The 13,514-nt window shown below is 36.5% G+C and overlaps 1 protein-coding gene across 1 annotated transcript; it reads left to right on the top strand.

The window, feature by feature from the left end:
* The first annotated feature begins 6,175 nt into the window (after positions 1–6,175).
* LOC113317678 (DNA topoisomerase 2-like) lies at positions 6,176–13,307 on the top strand. The gene is made up of 19 exons (XM_026565808.1): positions 6,176–6,859; positions 7,511–7,803; positions 7,901–7,967; positions 8,051–8,321; positions 8,432–8,631; positions 8,722–8,931; positions 9,029–9,142; positions 9,264–9,377; positions 9,491–9,655; positions 9,776–10,117; positions 10,215–10,348; positions 10,436–10,787; positions 10,890–11,076; positions 11,188–11,237; positions 11,328–11,756; positions 11,860–12,037; positions 12,145–12,206; positions 12,306–12,405; positions 12,509–13,307. Exons 1-19 carry the CDS (start codon positions 6,281–6,283, stop codon positions 13,093–13,095), a joined length of 4,434 nt encoding a protein of 1,477 aa, XP_026421593.1. The 5' UTR covers positions 6,176–6,280; the 3' UTR covers positions 13,096–13,307.
* Positions 13,308–13,514: the final 207 nt, after the last annotated feature.

Raw genomic sequence — 13,514 nt, forward strand, 5'->3', positions numbered from 1 at the left:
CGGTAATTTTCTCATGATATAAGATGAACTTGGTCGAAGCGAAAGCTTACCAACACATATTTCGAGAAATATGTAAGCGAGATATATCTCAAATGTGTATAGAGAAAACTATATATTAACACGACTTATGTCTCAATATAGGAGATAAAGTAGAAATAGACTTTCCAAGTGATAGATGAGTTCAAGTCTCCACATACCTTTTGTCGAAGGAGTTCCACAAGCTCCCTTTTGTAGTTTTTCATCTTCAAATGATGAACGACGTGAAAATTAAGCTCAACTACACAATCTATGTCCTAGTCTGAGACATTTATAATATGCTAGAAATCAAGACTTATAGTTTTGATCACTAACATTGACAAACATGTTTGAGATAGCAACGCATGCGAGTTCGACCGAGCAGTGCTCTAACATAGACGATCACACGAAGTGTGAACCGATTCGTTGTATTGTCTCGACTCAGTCCATAGAAAATCACTTTCGGAGAAAGGACTTATAGGTAGAGAAGTTTTATATTGAAGTATATTTTGGTACCCTCGTCTTTTCAGAATGAGAGTTTGTTAAGATTGTGAGGAGTATACTCCCAGGAATCTCAAAAGGTAGTTAAAAGAAAAAAGAAGAAGAAAAAGAAAGATGTAAATTTTGGTTCAGGAGATAAAACTGGCAACAATGTATATGATATTTTATTTTCTTACTTTTGGTAACCATAAAAGAGATATTCAAATTAAGGAAAAGCAAAAAGAAGCTACATGTCAAAATTTAACTAATAGGACACTAGGGCACATGGAAGTAGGGAACATGCGATCTCCATCAGTCTAAAACATGAAATAAGCTTTCCCTAATTGGATAAATCTTTTTCCCGTGACAATATCAAATTTGCTATAAGAAGAAAATTTGTTGTTTCTGACTTCTGGGATGGTCTACCTCATGTTATCTTGGTTTGTAGGATAACTTTTGATGCGATTAAAGATTTTGATGCATATAAATTTTTGATGCGATTAAAGATTTTGATGCATATAACTTTGTTGTAGCGAATATCAACAATGTTAATCATATAGATTCAGTCAGGGCACTCTTTTTGGGGTCTACTATTATTAGGACTCTGTTAGATGATTAACTTGCTTCCTTCTTTTTTTGGGTCTACTATTATTAGGCCTCTATATCTATCTCCTTTTCTTTTTGAAAAAAAATATCAAATTTGCCACTCTAACTAAAAATACACATCCTAACACAACACATGTATGGTCTCCTAAAGACTTTTTCGTCTTGATCAACACGTTCAAGTGAACCACGGTTGAGGGGCCAGTTTAGGAACCATAATATTGGGCATACCAAAATCTTCCAAGACATACTGAACGAAGACAAAAAAGGTTGTGAAATAGCAAAATCAGATAACCCCTTAACCCAAAATTTTTTAATGGCAAATCTTCCATTTACGTATTAGTGTTAATAATCTTGATTAGTGATTAAATATTTTGTTTAGTGATTAAAATAATTTTCAGAATTATAAGAGTTGTTTAGATGAAAAATTTGAGGAAAGAAAAATCAAAGTTTTGGTTTGGTTAAGAAGGAGAGAAAGAGAAAGTGAGAAAATTCTAATTCTTGATTCAATGGAGGATGAGGAGGGTCATCATTCATCTTAAAAACCTAGGAAAACACATATCAACTACAACAATGATCCAGAAATGGCTGATTTCTTAGATTATGAGAATGATTTTACACCCACTCAAACTCAAACTCAAGCTCAAACTCAAACACAAACTCAAGATGATGATTTTTATGAGCCAAATCCTGGTGATGAAGACATTGATGAGGAACCCAATGCTTCTAATACACAGGTACACTTATATCCTATACTTAATCTCACTTCTATAGCTCTCAATTATCAAAAGTTAGGTTTTTTGAATCATGGTTCGGCGAAACAGGTTGAGGTGCGGCTCACATCTATGAGCCGAATCTACCAATTGATGAACGGTTCGGCTTACTGAATCTGTTTACTGCATGCGCCGAACCTATAATTTCCAATTCCAACCCTTTTGCTAGACACTAGTTCGGTTTATATGAAAGTTTCATAGTAAGCCGAACAACATCCTGAATAGCTCGGAATAGAATCATTACTAATTCGGCTTATATATCCAAAATTGTATGTGCTGAACATAATTTTTTAATTTCTGGGTTGAAATATTGTTACTAGTTCGGCACATATGGAGAATATCGTATCAGCCGAAACCTCTTATGTTCAAGGTTCGGCACATAATATGATTATCGTCTGAGCCGAACATGAATTTGTTAATTTTTGGGTTAAAATATTGTTCGTGGTTCGACACATATTGAGGATATCGTATAAGCCGAAACATGTAAATGTTTATAGTTCGGCACATAATGTGATTATCGAATGCGCCGAACCTTGTTATTATATTCCCTTTATAGTGTTTAACCTTGTGATATTCTTTGTAGATCGTGCTTGGACCCATGGAAAATCAACCTGATCCAGTAGATATAATTCACGAGGATACCAAGGATCAGCCTTTTTATAGGATGAACCAAACAAAAAAAGCGAAAATTACTAAAAATGTTAAGAAAGTGAAGTCTAATGATGGAGAATACCAAGGTCCATATTAAACTCATTAAAATGAATTAGATCTTATCTTCAACTTCAAGAGAATGAAAAGAAAAACACAACGCAAAAAGAATGAGGTCATTCCGACATCAGACGAAAAAGTTATGGACAAAACAAGATCGAAAAACTTGAGTGTGCAAAGAGAAGGTTCGACTGATAACTCAACAACACGAGCTAGCCGAACCTAGAGCCTGCAAATAAATATTTTCGAAGTGTTTACAGAGAGAGGTTCGGCTTGAAAGTGATCTAGTCGAGTCAGCCGAACCTGACAACCACTTGGGGTAAATTTCACTTCTCAGGTTCGGCCGGGAAGGTTTGCAAGGTATTAGCCGAACCTGGCACTGTTCTGGGACGTATTCAATACACATTTTGGGGTTCGGCTAAAAATTGACATTTACGGTTTAGCCGAACTGTTCATATACACTTTCAGGGAGAAATTTCAAGAACAGTTCGGCTCAAAACTCAACTCAATTATCAGCCGAACCCGCTACTGTAACCGTCAAAAACCCTAAGTTTTTAGCAATTTAACCCATTCAATCCATGAAAAACAACAAATAAAAGACTGGGTTTGTAGGGAATACCTTATTATCCTCATTTTAGTATTTGGAGCTTCAAATGGTTGAATTTCCGATTCAATTTCCGGTTCAATTATAGTTTTTACATCTTCATCTTCAATTGGTTCTTCTTCTTTAATTCATGGATTGGAAGAGGATTTAGAACACCTGACATTTGCTTTTTTCTTTGTACGATCCATTATATAGTTAAATTTAACCGATAATCAAATTTTCACGAATCGATAATTAATTACAGTGATGCAAAAAAAAATCTGAGAGAAAAGGAAGGAGGTTTAGCTAGAGGAAGAAGAAGAGATGTTTATGATAGTTTATTTTTTGATTTTAAGTTCAAGGGTATGTAGGTAATTGAACTACCCAATAGACACCCCTTGTAAGGTCGCCTACGATGAGAAAACTATTTTGTATGCCTTGAAATTTTTTGGTATGCCTAAAATCATAGTTCCAGTCTAGAGTGTGGGTGTGTGCACACCTAACCCAGCTGCCTCCCAAGCCCAATTATAACTGTTTTAGTACTTGTCATAAAATGGGCTCCAAAACATAGTTTGCACCCCTTCCTCAAAAACTTCCAGGGTTAAAATGGGGTTGTATAAAACTTTAACTTTGATATGAATCTTACATATTTAATTATCTTTTTTTTTTTGATTCTTTAATTGTATCATGTTGGTCTCACTACCTCTTCGCACGGTAAAAATTAATTCCTCTACATTATCAAAATTAACCAAAAGATGAGATCCAAATATGTGCTAACAAGGAAATTTGAATGAGCTAAGGGAGAAAGGGTCCAAGTAGTAGATGAGGAGCTAGGAGAAGCACTTGCTGCATCGAACACTATCTATCAAATGGGCTATAAAGAGTCTGATACCAGAGGGTAATAATACAAATGTAACGCCATAATTTGAACTTGTTTAGCTGGACTACAAATAGTGTAGCTCAAGAATATTTTTTTCTTGCTAATACCCTTTGATAATTGATCATGTTCTTTTGTTGAAAAAGAGGCCAACTCAATTGTAGACACCATGTCAATATATGTTAGAGCCAGTGGTAATAGTCTTTGGTACTCAGTATCACCAAATTTTCTTGTTGGAGATTTGGAGAAAGACCTAAGTATGTAATTCTTTGGAGATTAACTCAGATAGATGTTAGATGTAGATTTGAATTATTTCACCTTTGTTCCTTTGAATCTCAGTATTTTTCTAGGGTTTCTAGATTTGGGAGTTTTTTTTTTTTAATTTCTAATCAAATCACTTCTTGTTAGCTCTTGAGAGGTGTTTTGATAGTTGCATATATAGATTTAGATTTAAGTTTCTTTTTCCTCTGTTTTTTAGATTCTATCTTGAGATTTTCTGGATTTGGGAATTCTTTTGTTTTTGATATAATCTTCATATCTGCTTGTTCTTGTGTGTTGTTTGGTTAGACGCAACACAAAGGGTTGTAATTCTTTTTCAAGATGAAAAACTACTTCATCTGTGATTGAATAGCAGTAACAATAGCTTCTTCAACCCTATCTCCCTCTTCATCTTTTTCCTCTGTAATGTTTATCAAAAAGAAGAACAACTTCAATGGACCTCCAACACCGACAACAAGATCTTCCTCAAAGACTCCGGCAACAACTAACAATCTAAAGACACCAAAGACACTATCAACAACAAAGGCTCCAGCAACAAATGGATGTAGAGAACCGATTCAGATGAAGCCTCAGACCAAATCATCTCGATTCCGCCTTAAGAAAACCGATTTTGGTTACCTGTGCTACTTGTATCACTATGTCTCTGTTGAAAACCATGACTATTGGTGGATATACCATTGTCATTTGTGTTACCATTACTATGAAAAAATCCTGAGAAATGGTTGGATCTTTGGATCCTAATACATCTACTATATGTAGATTTGATAAAAGGTTTGGAAGAGGAAATTTCACTCCAAACCAGGCCATTTAAACTTGTCATGTTACTTAGGAATCGATGCGAAATGGTTAGATGCTTTCTCCAAATTATGATATGTATCTCTCTGTTGATCGAAAATGCCTGGTAAATCGGTCCTCCTGTAATCTGTCTGATTTCAAATCGGTTTATTATCGATAGAAAAGTTGGAGGCTAGCCTCTTTTTATGGAAAAAAAAAGTAATTCTTTTACAGCCAATTCTATTATTATTATTTTTAAATTATTATATTATTGGATAAATATTATTACATGAAACTAGTTGGAAGCCTAACAAGCTAAGCTCCAACGACATACTATTACATTAATTGAACAGGTTGCTGTGCTAATTTACCAGCGAGCCTCATGGGTAATCTAGTCAAGGGAGCCGAAACGGCGGGAGGGGACTGAGATTGTGTCACAAGGGGGCAAACTAACACTACCTTCCATGTTAATTCCTGCAATATTACGTCATTGGGGACTCGAACCTGTGACGTTCTGGAGCGCATTAAACTTTGATGAACCTGCAGTATTCTTTTACTGTTTTGCAATAATTTTTTTTCTGTGATCAATGGAAAAAAAAAGTGCCAAAGGTGCAGCACCATAAGAAAAAAAGAGTACGGAGAGGGCAATTTGGCGAACCATTCAAGGGGCGGCCACAACAAGTGTCTTGGAGACAAGACCGACTGATAGCTCAAGAGGGCAAACTCACGCGTCAAGGTTTTCTATGTGCACCCCACCTTTGACCGATGGGTGAACAATACCATCCATTTCAAAACCTTCCTCATCATAAATATCCCCATCATAATCACACCAATAAATCCGACGCTCCAAACTCATTCCCAAATTCAAATTTCAAAACCCCACAATCTCGTCCGCACATTCAACTGACCAAAGACCAAGTCAACCAAAATCCCGCCTAAAACACGAATTTCAAAATTCAAACTCGAACCGACCTAATTGAAAGACCATCTTACCCTTTACTTTTTCATCAAATTAACACCAAACCCTGTATTTAATCCCCTCTTCAATCTCCACTTTACTCATTTTCATTTCATTTCGTTTCTTTTTCGCTTCCAGACACAATCTCTGTGTCATTTCTTCTTCTTCTTCTCCATCATCTTCTTCATCTTTTTTCACTGTAAATTTCTAGATCTGAAACGATTTTGAAGATGACGATAGATAAAACGCTTCCGCTGCAAACCAGCACCAACAACACCAATGTACCGAAGAATCCAGCATCAAAAAATCAGAAAGGAAAAACAATCGAAGAGATGTATCAAAAGAAGAGTCAGCTAGAACACATTCTCTTACGTCCTGATACATATATTGGTTCGATTGAGAAACACACACAGAGTTTATGGGTTTTTGAAGAAGGTCAGATGGTTTACAGACCAGTGAGTTATGTTCCGGGATTGTATAAGATTTTTGATGAGATCTTAGTGAACGCTGCTGATAATAAACAAAGAGATCCGAAAATGGCTTTGGTGAGAGTTAATATTGATGTTGAAGGGAATACGATTAGTGTGTATAATGATGGTGATGGTGTTCCTGTTGAGATTCATCAGGAGGAAGGAATTTATGTGCCGGAGATGATTTTTGGTCATTTGTTGACTAGTAGTAATTATGATGATGCGGAGAAGAAGACTACTGGTGGAAGGAATGGTTATGGAGCAAAGCTAGCTAATATTTTCTCGACGGAGTTTACAATTGAGACCGCTGATGGAAAGAGGAAGAAGCAGTATAAACAGGTGACTTGTTAATTTTCTCGATCTGTTTTGATTTGGTTTGATTTTGTTGGAATTTGATTTTTTAGGGTTTTATTTTTCGTTCTTAGGGTTTAGTGATAATTAGATTGAAATTGGATTTACTGGTTTAATTTGTTGTTGCTGTTTGATTTTAGGTTTACTTTTGTTTAAATTTGACTCATGGATTCATTTGTTGATAGGATTTAGGGTTTATTACTGTGAAGCTGGATTTATTGAGATGATTTTGTTGTTGGATTTTACGATTAATTTTGTTGATTGTTGTAGTTATCTATGGTTAATTGCGCTGAAATTGACTTTAGTGGTTAATTTTGTTGAAACAATGTTCCTCTCAGTATCTTAGTTAGGTGATATTTGGGGAGATACTTTTCAGTTCTTATGATTCATTGCTTGATCACTTGTATTGGTTAGTTGTTGAACTTTTAGGGTTTTGATGTTGTATGAAGACTATTTTCTCATGTTGGTCAATTGTCTTGAAGAGTTCATTTGGGAAATACTAGTTTTGGGAACACAAGTAGTATATGAAATAAGAGATTCTAATGAAGTGCTAGCATTAGTTGGCTTTCTACATAATTATCTTTCAGCGTAATGATGTTTTGTGTGCTAATTTTCATTTGATTTACTCATTTCATGTAGGTGTTTTCTAACAACATGGGAACCAAGTCTGAACCCATCATCACCAAGTGTAAGGCCAGTGACAACTGGACTAAAGTAACATTCAAGCCTGATTTGGCTAAATTCAATATGACACATCTTGAAGCTGATGTAGTTGCATTGATGAAGAAGAGAGTGATTGACATAGCAGGTTGTATAGGCAAGACCGTGAAAGTTGAATTAAATGGAGATAAGATTCCTATAAAGTCATTTGGTGATTATGTTAAACTCTATATGGACTCAGCAGCCAAGAATAGGGGACAAGCTCCTTCAAGGTTTGTCACTGAATATCTGAATCCGATTTTTGTGGAGGTCTAACACATGTAGTATGAATCTACTTATTATTAATTTATATTTATTTTGTTGAAACAGTTATGTGGAGAAGGTTAATGACAGATGGGAAGTATGTGTTAGTCTAAGTGAAGGACAGTTTCAGCAGGTAAACACTCATTTTTCAGAGAAGTTGCTCAGTTTGTATGTCTATTGTTAAAATTTCTAACATCTGTCTGAATTAATCAACAGGTCAGCTTTGTTAATGGAATTGCTACTATTAAGGGTGGAACCCATGTTGATTATGTTGCTAGCCAGGTTTCAAGTCATATCATGAATCTTGTAAACAAGAAAAACAAGAATGCTAATCTGAAACCCCATACTGTGAAAAACCACTTGTGGATATTTGTCAATGCTTTAATTGATAACCCAGCCTTCGATTCTCAGACGAAAGAAACCTTGACAACTCGTCAAGGTAGTTTTGGAACAAAATGTGAACTTTCACAGGAGTTCCTGAAAAAAGGTTGGTGCTTGTGTTTCAGTAGTTCCAATGATGTGTATATATTTGGTTACAGTAGCTATTGGGATGTTTTCATATACTTCACTTCATTTAATCCTGCGTTTATCTTTCAGTGGCGAAGTCTGGAGTAGTAGAAAATCTTCTCTCTTGGGCAGATTTTAAGGCGAGTAAAGATCTGAAGAAAACTGATGGGTCAAAAAAGGAAAGGGTAACTGGGATTCTTAAGCTTGAGGATGCCAATGAAGCAGGAAAGCCTGCCTCTCATAAATGCACTTTAATTTTAACTGAAGGAGATTCAGCAAAGGCTCTTGCTGTAAGTGTAAAAGGAAAATATCCATTTAATTTGTCAATCACTTTTAAGTGTCTTATTGTAAATAATAATCTGAAACCAAGGTGTATGCAGATGGCTGGGATTTCTGTTGTGGGTCGTAACCACTATGGTGTTTTCCCATTGAGAGGTAAATTGCTCAATGTAAGAGAAGCAAGTGCAAAGCAAATTCAGGACAATGCCGAGATTCAAAGCATCAAGAAGATCCTTGGACTAAAACAGGGAGATGTGTATGAAAATGTTCAGAAGTTACGATATGGGCATTTGATGATAATGACTGATCAGGTATCATCATTTTTTTTTTTTCTTTTTCCAATTCTTAAATATCTTAATTTTCAAGTAACATCCTACTGCTTGTGTCTAACTTTTCTTTCTTTGGCAGGATCATGATGGTTCTCACATTAAGGGTTTACTAATCAACTTCATTCATTCATTCTGGCCATCACTGCTAAAAATTCCCTCCTTTCTAGTTGAATTTATAACTCCAATTGTCAAGGTATATTTCATGGTTATAACTGCTCTAGGTTTTGAAGTACTGCTTTGATCAATTTTTATGCAAATAGTGACAGATGATTACTATATCCTAACTAGTTTCAGATTTTGAACTTCTTATTCAGGTTACTCATAGAAAGAATAAGAATGTCATCTCCTTCTATTCGATGCCTGAATATGAGACATGGTTGGAAAGCTTGGGAGGGAGTTCAAAGGGCTGGGATGTCAAATACTATAAGGTTTCGTTGTTCTACTCCTAGAATAATGCTTAGCTTGCACTAGCTTTATGCAGTATTGGTGAATTATGGTTGTCCTTGGATCATCACATGACTGTTCTGCTTATTGTTTACAGGGGTTGGGAACCAGTACGTCCAAGGAAGGGAAGGAGTACTTTTCAGACCTAGGGAAGCATAAAAAAGATTTTGTGTGGGTGGACGAACAAGATGGTGAGGCAATCGAAATGGCTTTTAGCAAAAAGAAGATTGAGGCCAGGAAGAGTTGGCTCAAACAATATGAGGTGAATACATCAGTTGAACTCATGCGTAAACCTCACCAAGAATTGTTTTTTGCAATTTTGGTTATTATAAAGTTTTATTTTTATTTTGATAAAAGTGTCTACTATGTGATTTGTTTGCAGCCTGGAACTTTCCTTGATCAGAAAGAACAGTATATCAAGTATAGTGATTTCGTCAACAAGGAGCTTATACAGTTTTCAATAGCTGATCTGCAGCGTTCTATCCCTGCTATGGTTGATGGTCTGAAACCAGGCCAAAGGAAGATTCTTTTCTGTTGCTTCAAGCGTAATTTTACAAAAGAAGCAAAAGTTGCCCAATTTTCTGGGTACGTTTCAGAGCACTCGGCTTACCATCATGGTGAAGCGAGTCTTGCGGGTACTATAATTGGTATGGCACAGGATTTTGTTGGAAGCAACAATATTAACCTTTTGCAACCTAATGGCCAGTTTGGGACCCGGCACCAGGTGAATTAGCACATACTAGTCTACTACAATAATTATTTTTATGCAGTTCTCTCACTCCTTTTTTTACTGAGCTCTTTCTGATGTGTGGTCTTCTCAGGGGGGTAAAGACCATGCAAGTGCTAGGTATGTTTATACCTGTCTATCTCCAATCACACGGTTCCTATTTCCCAAGGAAGATGATATTCTTCTAGACTACTTGAACGAAGATGGTCAGTTCATTGAACCCACATGGTAAGCTTTATGACTTTATCATCTTTCTAGTTTAGGATGTTAGTGGATTCTCTGCTTATAAGTAACATGTATTTACTTGCCTTTCAGGTATGTGCCTATTATGCCTACTGTTTTAGTTAACGGAAGTGAAGGCATTGGAACTGGATGGAGTACTTTCATCCCCAATTACAATCCACGTGACATTGTTGCAAATGTAAAGAGATTAATTAATGGTGAACCGATGGTGCCCATGGATCCATGGTATAAAGGGTTTAAAGGAACGATTGAGAAAACAGCATCAAAGGAGGGTGGCTACACTGTTACTGGAGTCATTGAGGAAGTAAATGAGACAACCCTAAGGGTCTCTGAGCTTCCTGTTAGAAGATGGACTCAGGACTACAAAGAGTTCCTTGAATCAATGATGACTGGAAATGATAAAGTCAAGGAGGCTTTCATCAAGGTATGTTAATTTCTTCTTTGACATAATTTAGAACTCCAATGATATGTAGAACTTTGTTTGCAACTTTTCGAGAATCTTATCAATGTCTTTTACTTGATACAGGATTATAGGGAGCACAATGATGACACAACTGTACATTTTGAAGTTGTACTGTCAGAGGAGAATATGATGATAGCCAAACAAGAAGGGATTTTGAAGAAATTTAAGCTCTCAAACAGTCTTAGCACTAACAACATGCATCTTTTTGGTCCAGACGGAGTAATAAAGAAATATGACAACCCAGAACAAAGTATGTTTTTGAATCTTCAATAGCTTGTACATACCCTTATAGTACTGATATGGTTTCATAAATATGAGCAGATTTATGATTCTAACCATCTTCTGCACTTTTAATTTGTAGTCATTGAGGATTTCTTTGGAATAAGGCTAGAATTGTACAAAAAGAGAAAGGTGAATTCCTTTTTCTTTCTTTTTCTCACTCTGATTATTCATGTTTGCTCAAAAAGGTTTATGTTTATTCTGAATTGGACGTTATTGCAGAGAGTACTACTGGAGAATCTTGAATACGATTTGAACCAACTGGACAACAAAGTCAGATTCATCCTTGGAGTAGTGAAAGGAGAGATTATAGTGAGCAACAGGAAAAGAGTGGAGTTGTATCTTGAATTGCAACAGAAAGGATTTGATCTTATTCCCCCAAAGGCCAAAAATGGTGCTGCTACTTCAAAACCTGAAGATGCAGAAGAAAATGAAAATGACAACAACTCCGAGTTACCTAGCGATGAAGGATTACTGGCTCGTGGTTATGCATATCTACTCACAATGGCTATAGGTAGTCTGACACTTGAGAAGGTTCAGGAACTTTGTAAAGAAAAAGAAAAGCTTGATGGTGAAGTGTTAGAACTGAAAAATGCAACGGAGAAATCATTGTGGCTTAAGGATTTAGAAGCATTTGAGAAAAAACTCGACGTATGACTTTAATCTTAGCCCCTATCTTTGAATCAGGAACATTTTATTTGACTAATTATGATTCAGTTATCTGATTTCTAGTTATCTTTCTATAAATTTCTAGGAGCAAGATGTGCGTGATATAAAAGCAGAGGAGGAGAGAAAAGTGATGAAAAGCAAAGTGATGAAAGATGCTGGTATGAACGCTGGGAAACAGGCACCCAAAAATCCTAGGAAATATACAAAGAAAGCCAGCACCTCAACTTCTGTTGCAGCACCACCTAATTCTGCCATGGAGATTGGTATTCTATTGATTCTTGCACTGATGTCACTATTTTCCTACATACACTGGCTTATGATTATGCTCATTATGTACAGAGCCTTACATAGGACTATTTTTCTTATGCAGATGATGCATCTGAGGTGCCGAAACCAAAGGGAAGAGGAGGTCCCAAAAAAGCTCCTGCAAAGGTATATTTTTATCAGAATCCCGCCTGAATGCTCCATATTCTTTCAATCTATAATTCAATTATAAGGTAATATGTGTTTTTGTTTTTCTGTGTGTTTCAGGCCAAGCCTGCTGCTTCAGTTGACACTGATGAGGAGGATGATATACCCTCACTTACAGACCGTCTTGCTGCATCTAACCTTGATTCTTCTCCAGATAAAGGTAGTTTCAGTTACAGCCTTAGAGTGTATGTCACCATCATTTGATTCCAATACTTCTTTTAAGGCATACTGAAATTTCATCTATTTGTTTTCCAATTGTGTAGATACTGAGAACCATGCTGCACCAGCAAAGAAGAAGCCAGTTGCCAAACGAGCCTCTGCAGCCCAGAAAAAGACTACTACTGTGATTAGCACCGATGAAGAGCCGATGAAAACTATTTCTGAAGAAGGATCTGATGATGAGTTTGAGCCACCTGCTGCAGTACCTGCAGGACGAAAGAAGGCACTAGCAAAACCTGCTGCTTCCAAGGCAGCCGCAAAACCAGCTGCAGCACCCAGGAAGAGAGGACAAGCAAAGAAACAGACACTGATAACTGACACTTTGAAACCTGCTGAAAATGTTGGGATCTCACCAGAGAAGAAAGTTAGGAGGATCAGACAGTCTCCATTCAACAAGAAGAGTAGCTCCATAATGGGTAGAATTGGTGAAGGAAGTAGTAGTGGGGAGAAATCTCTTTCAGTAAGTGAAGAACAATTGGAATCTTCAAATGAAGTAGTAGCCCCAATAAGAAGGCCAGTGAGAGCAAGCCGTAATGTCACCAAATATGTTGTAAGCGATTCTGATGAGGCTGCTGATGATAAGTCAGATTCTGATGCTGCTGTGGATATTTCTTCTGAAGATGATGATTAACTTTGCAAAGTCTTCAAGTGAGTGAACTATTGTATGTGAGCAGGAAAGGTTTTAGTATTGCTGGTCATGTGCTGTGCACAGGTTTATGATTTCTGAACTTTACTGTCTGTTGTTTACTTTTGGTCTGTTGTCTAGTGACTTGAAGTATTATTTGACTGTAACTTCAGATATTATGCTTTCACTATTAATCTACTTAGGTTTGCTGCTGCCTATATCCATATTTGCCTCTTCTCTTTGGTGTGAAATGAATGTCATTGTGCACAATGTGGAGTTTGTAGGTGACTTAAATATGAACTCAAATGCATTGCGCGCAATGAACAGTGAAGCTTGACCTGAAAAGGTTTAGTATATCTGGAATAACGCAAGGGCCTAAGGCTGAGGTATTCACACTACAGCAACTGTGATATGGTATTAGGATT

The sequence above is a fragment of the Papaver somniferum genome, chromosome 10 (genome assembly GCF_003573695.1).
Source record: "Papaver somniferum cultivar HN1 chromosome 10, ASM357369v1, whole genome shotgun sequence".
Lineage (NCBI taxonomy): Eukaryota > Viridiplantae > Streptophyta > Magnoliopsida > Ranunculales > Papaveraceae > Papaver > Papaver somniferum.

What these genes read in the sequence shown, in the direction of transcription:
- LOC113317678 (XM_026565808.1), top strand. Translation starts at nt 6,281, where the DNA reads ATGACGATAGATAAAACGCTTCCGCTGCAAACCAGCACCAACAACACC. An exon ending in GGGATGTCAAATACTATAAG is followed by an intron (nt 9,378 to 9,490) that starts GTTTCGTTGTTC and finishes TATTGTTTACAG; the next exon opens with GGGTTGGGAACCAGTACGTC. An exon ending in CAGTTCATTGAACCCACATG is followed by an intron (nt 10,349 to 10,435) that starts GTAAGCTTTATG and finishes CTTGCCTTTCAG; the next exon opens with GTATGTGCCTATTATGCCTA.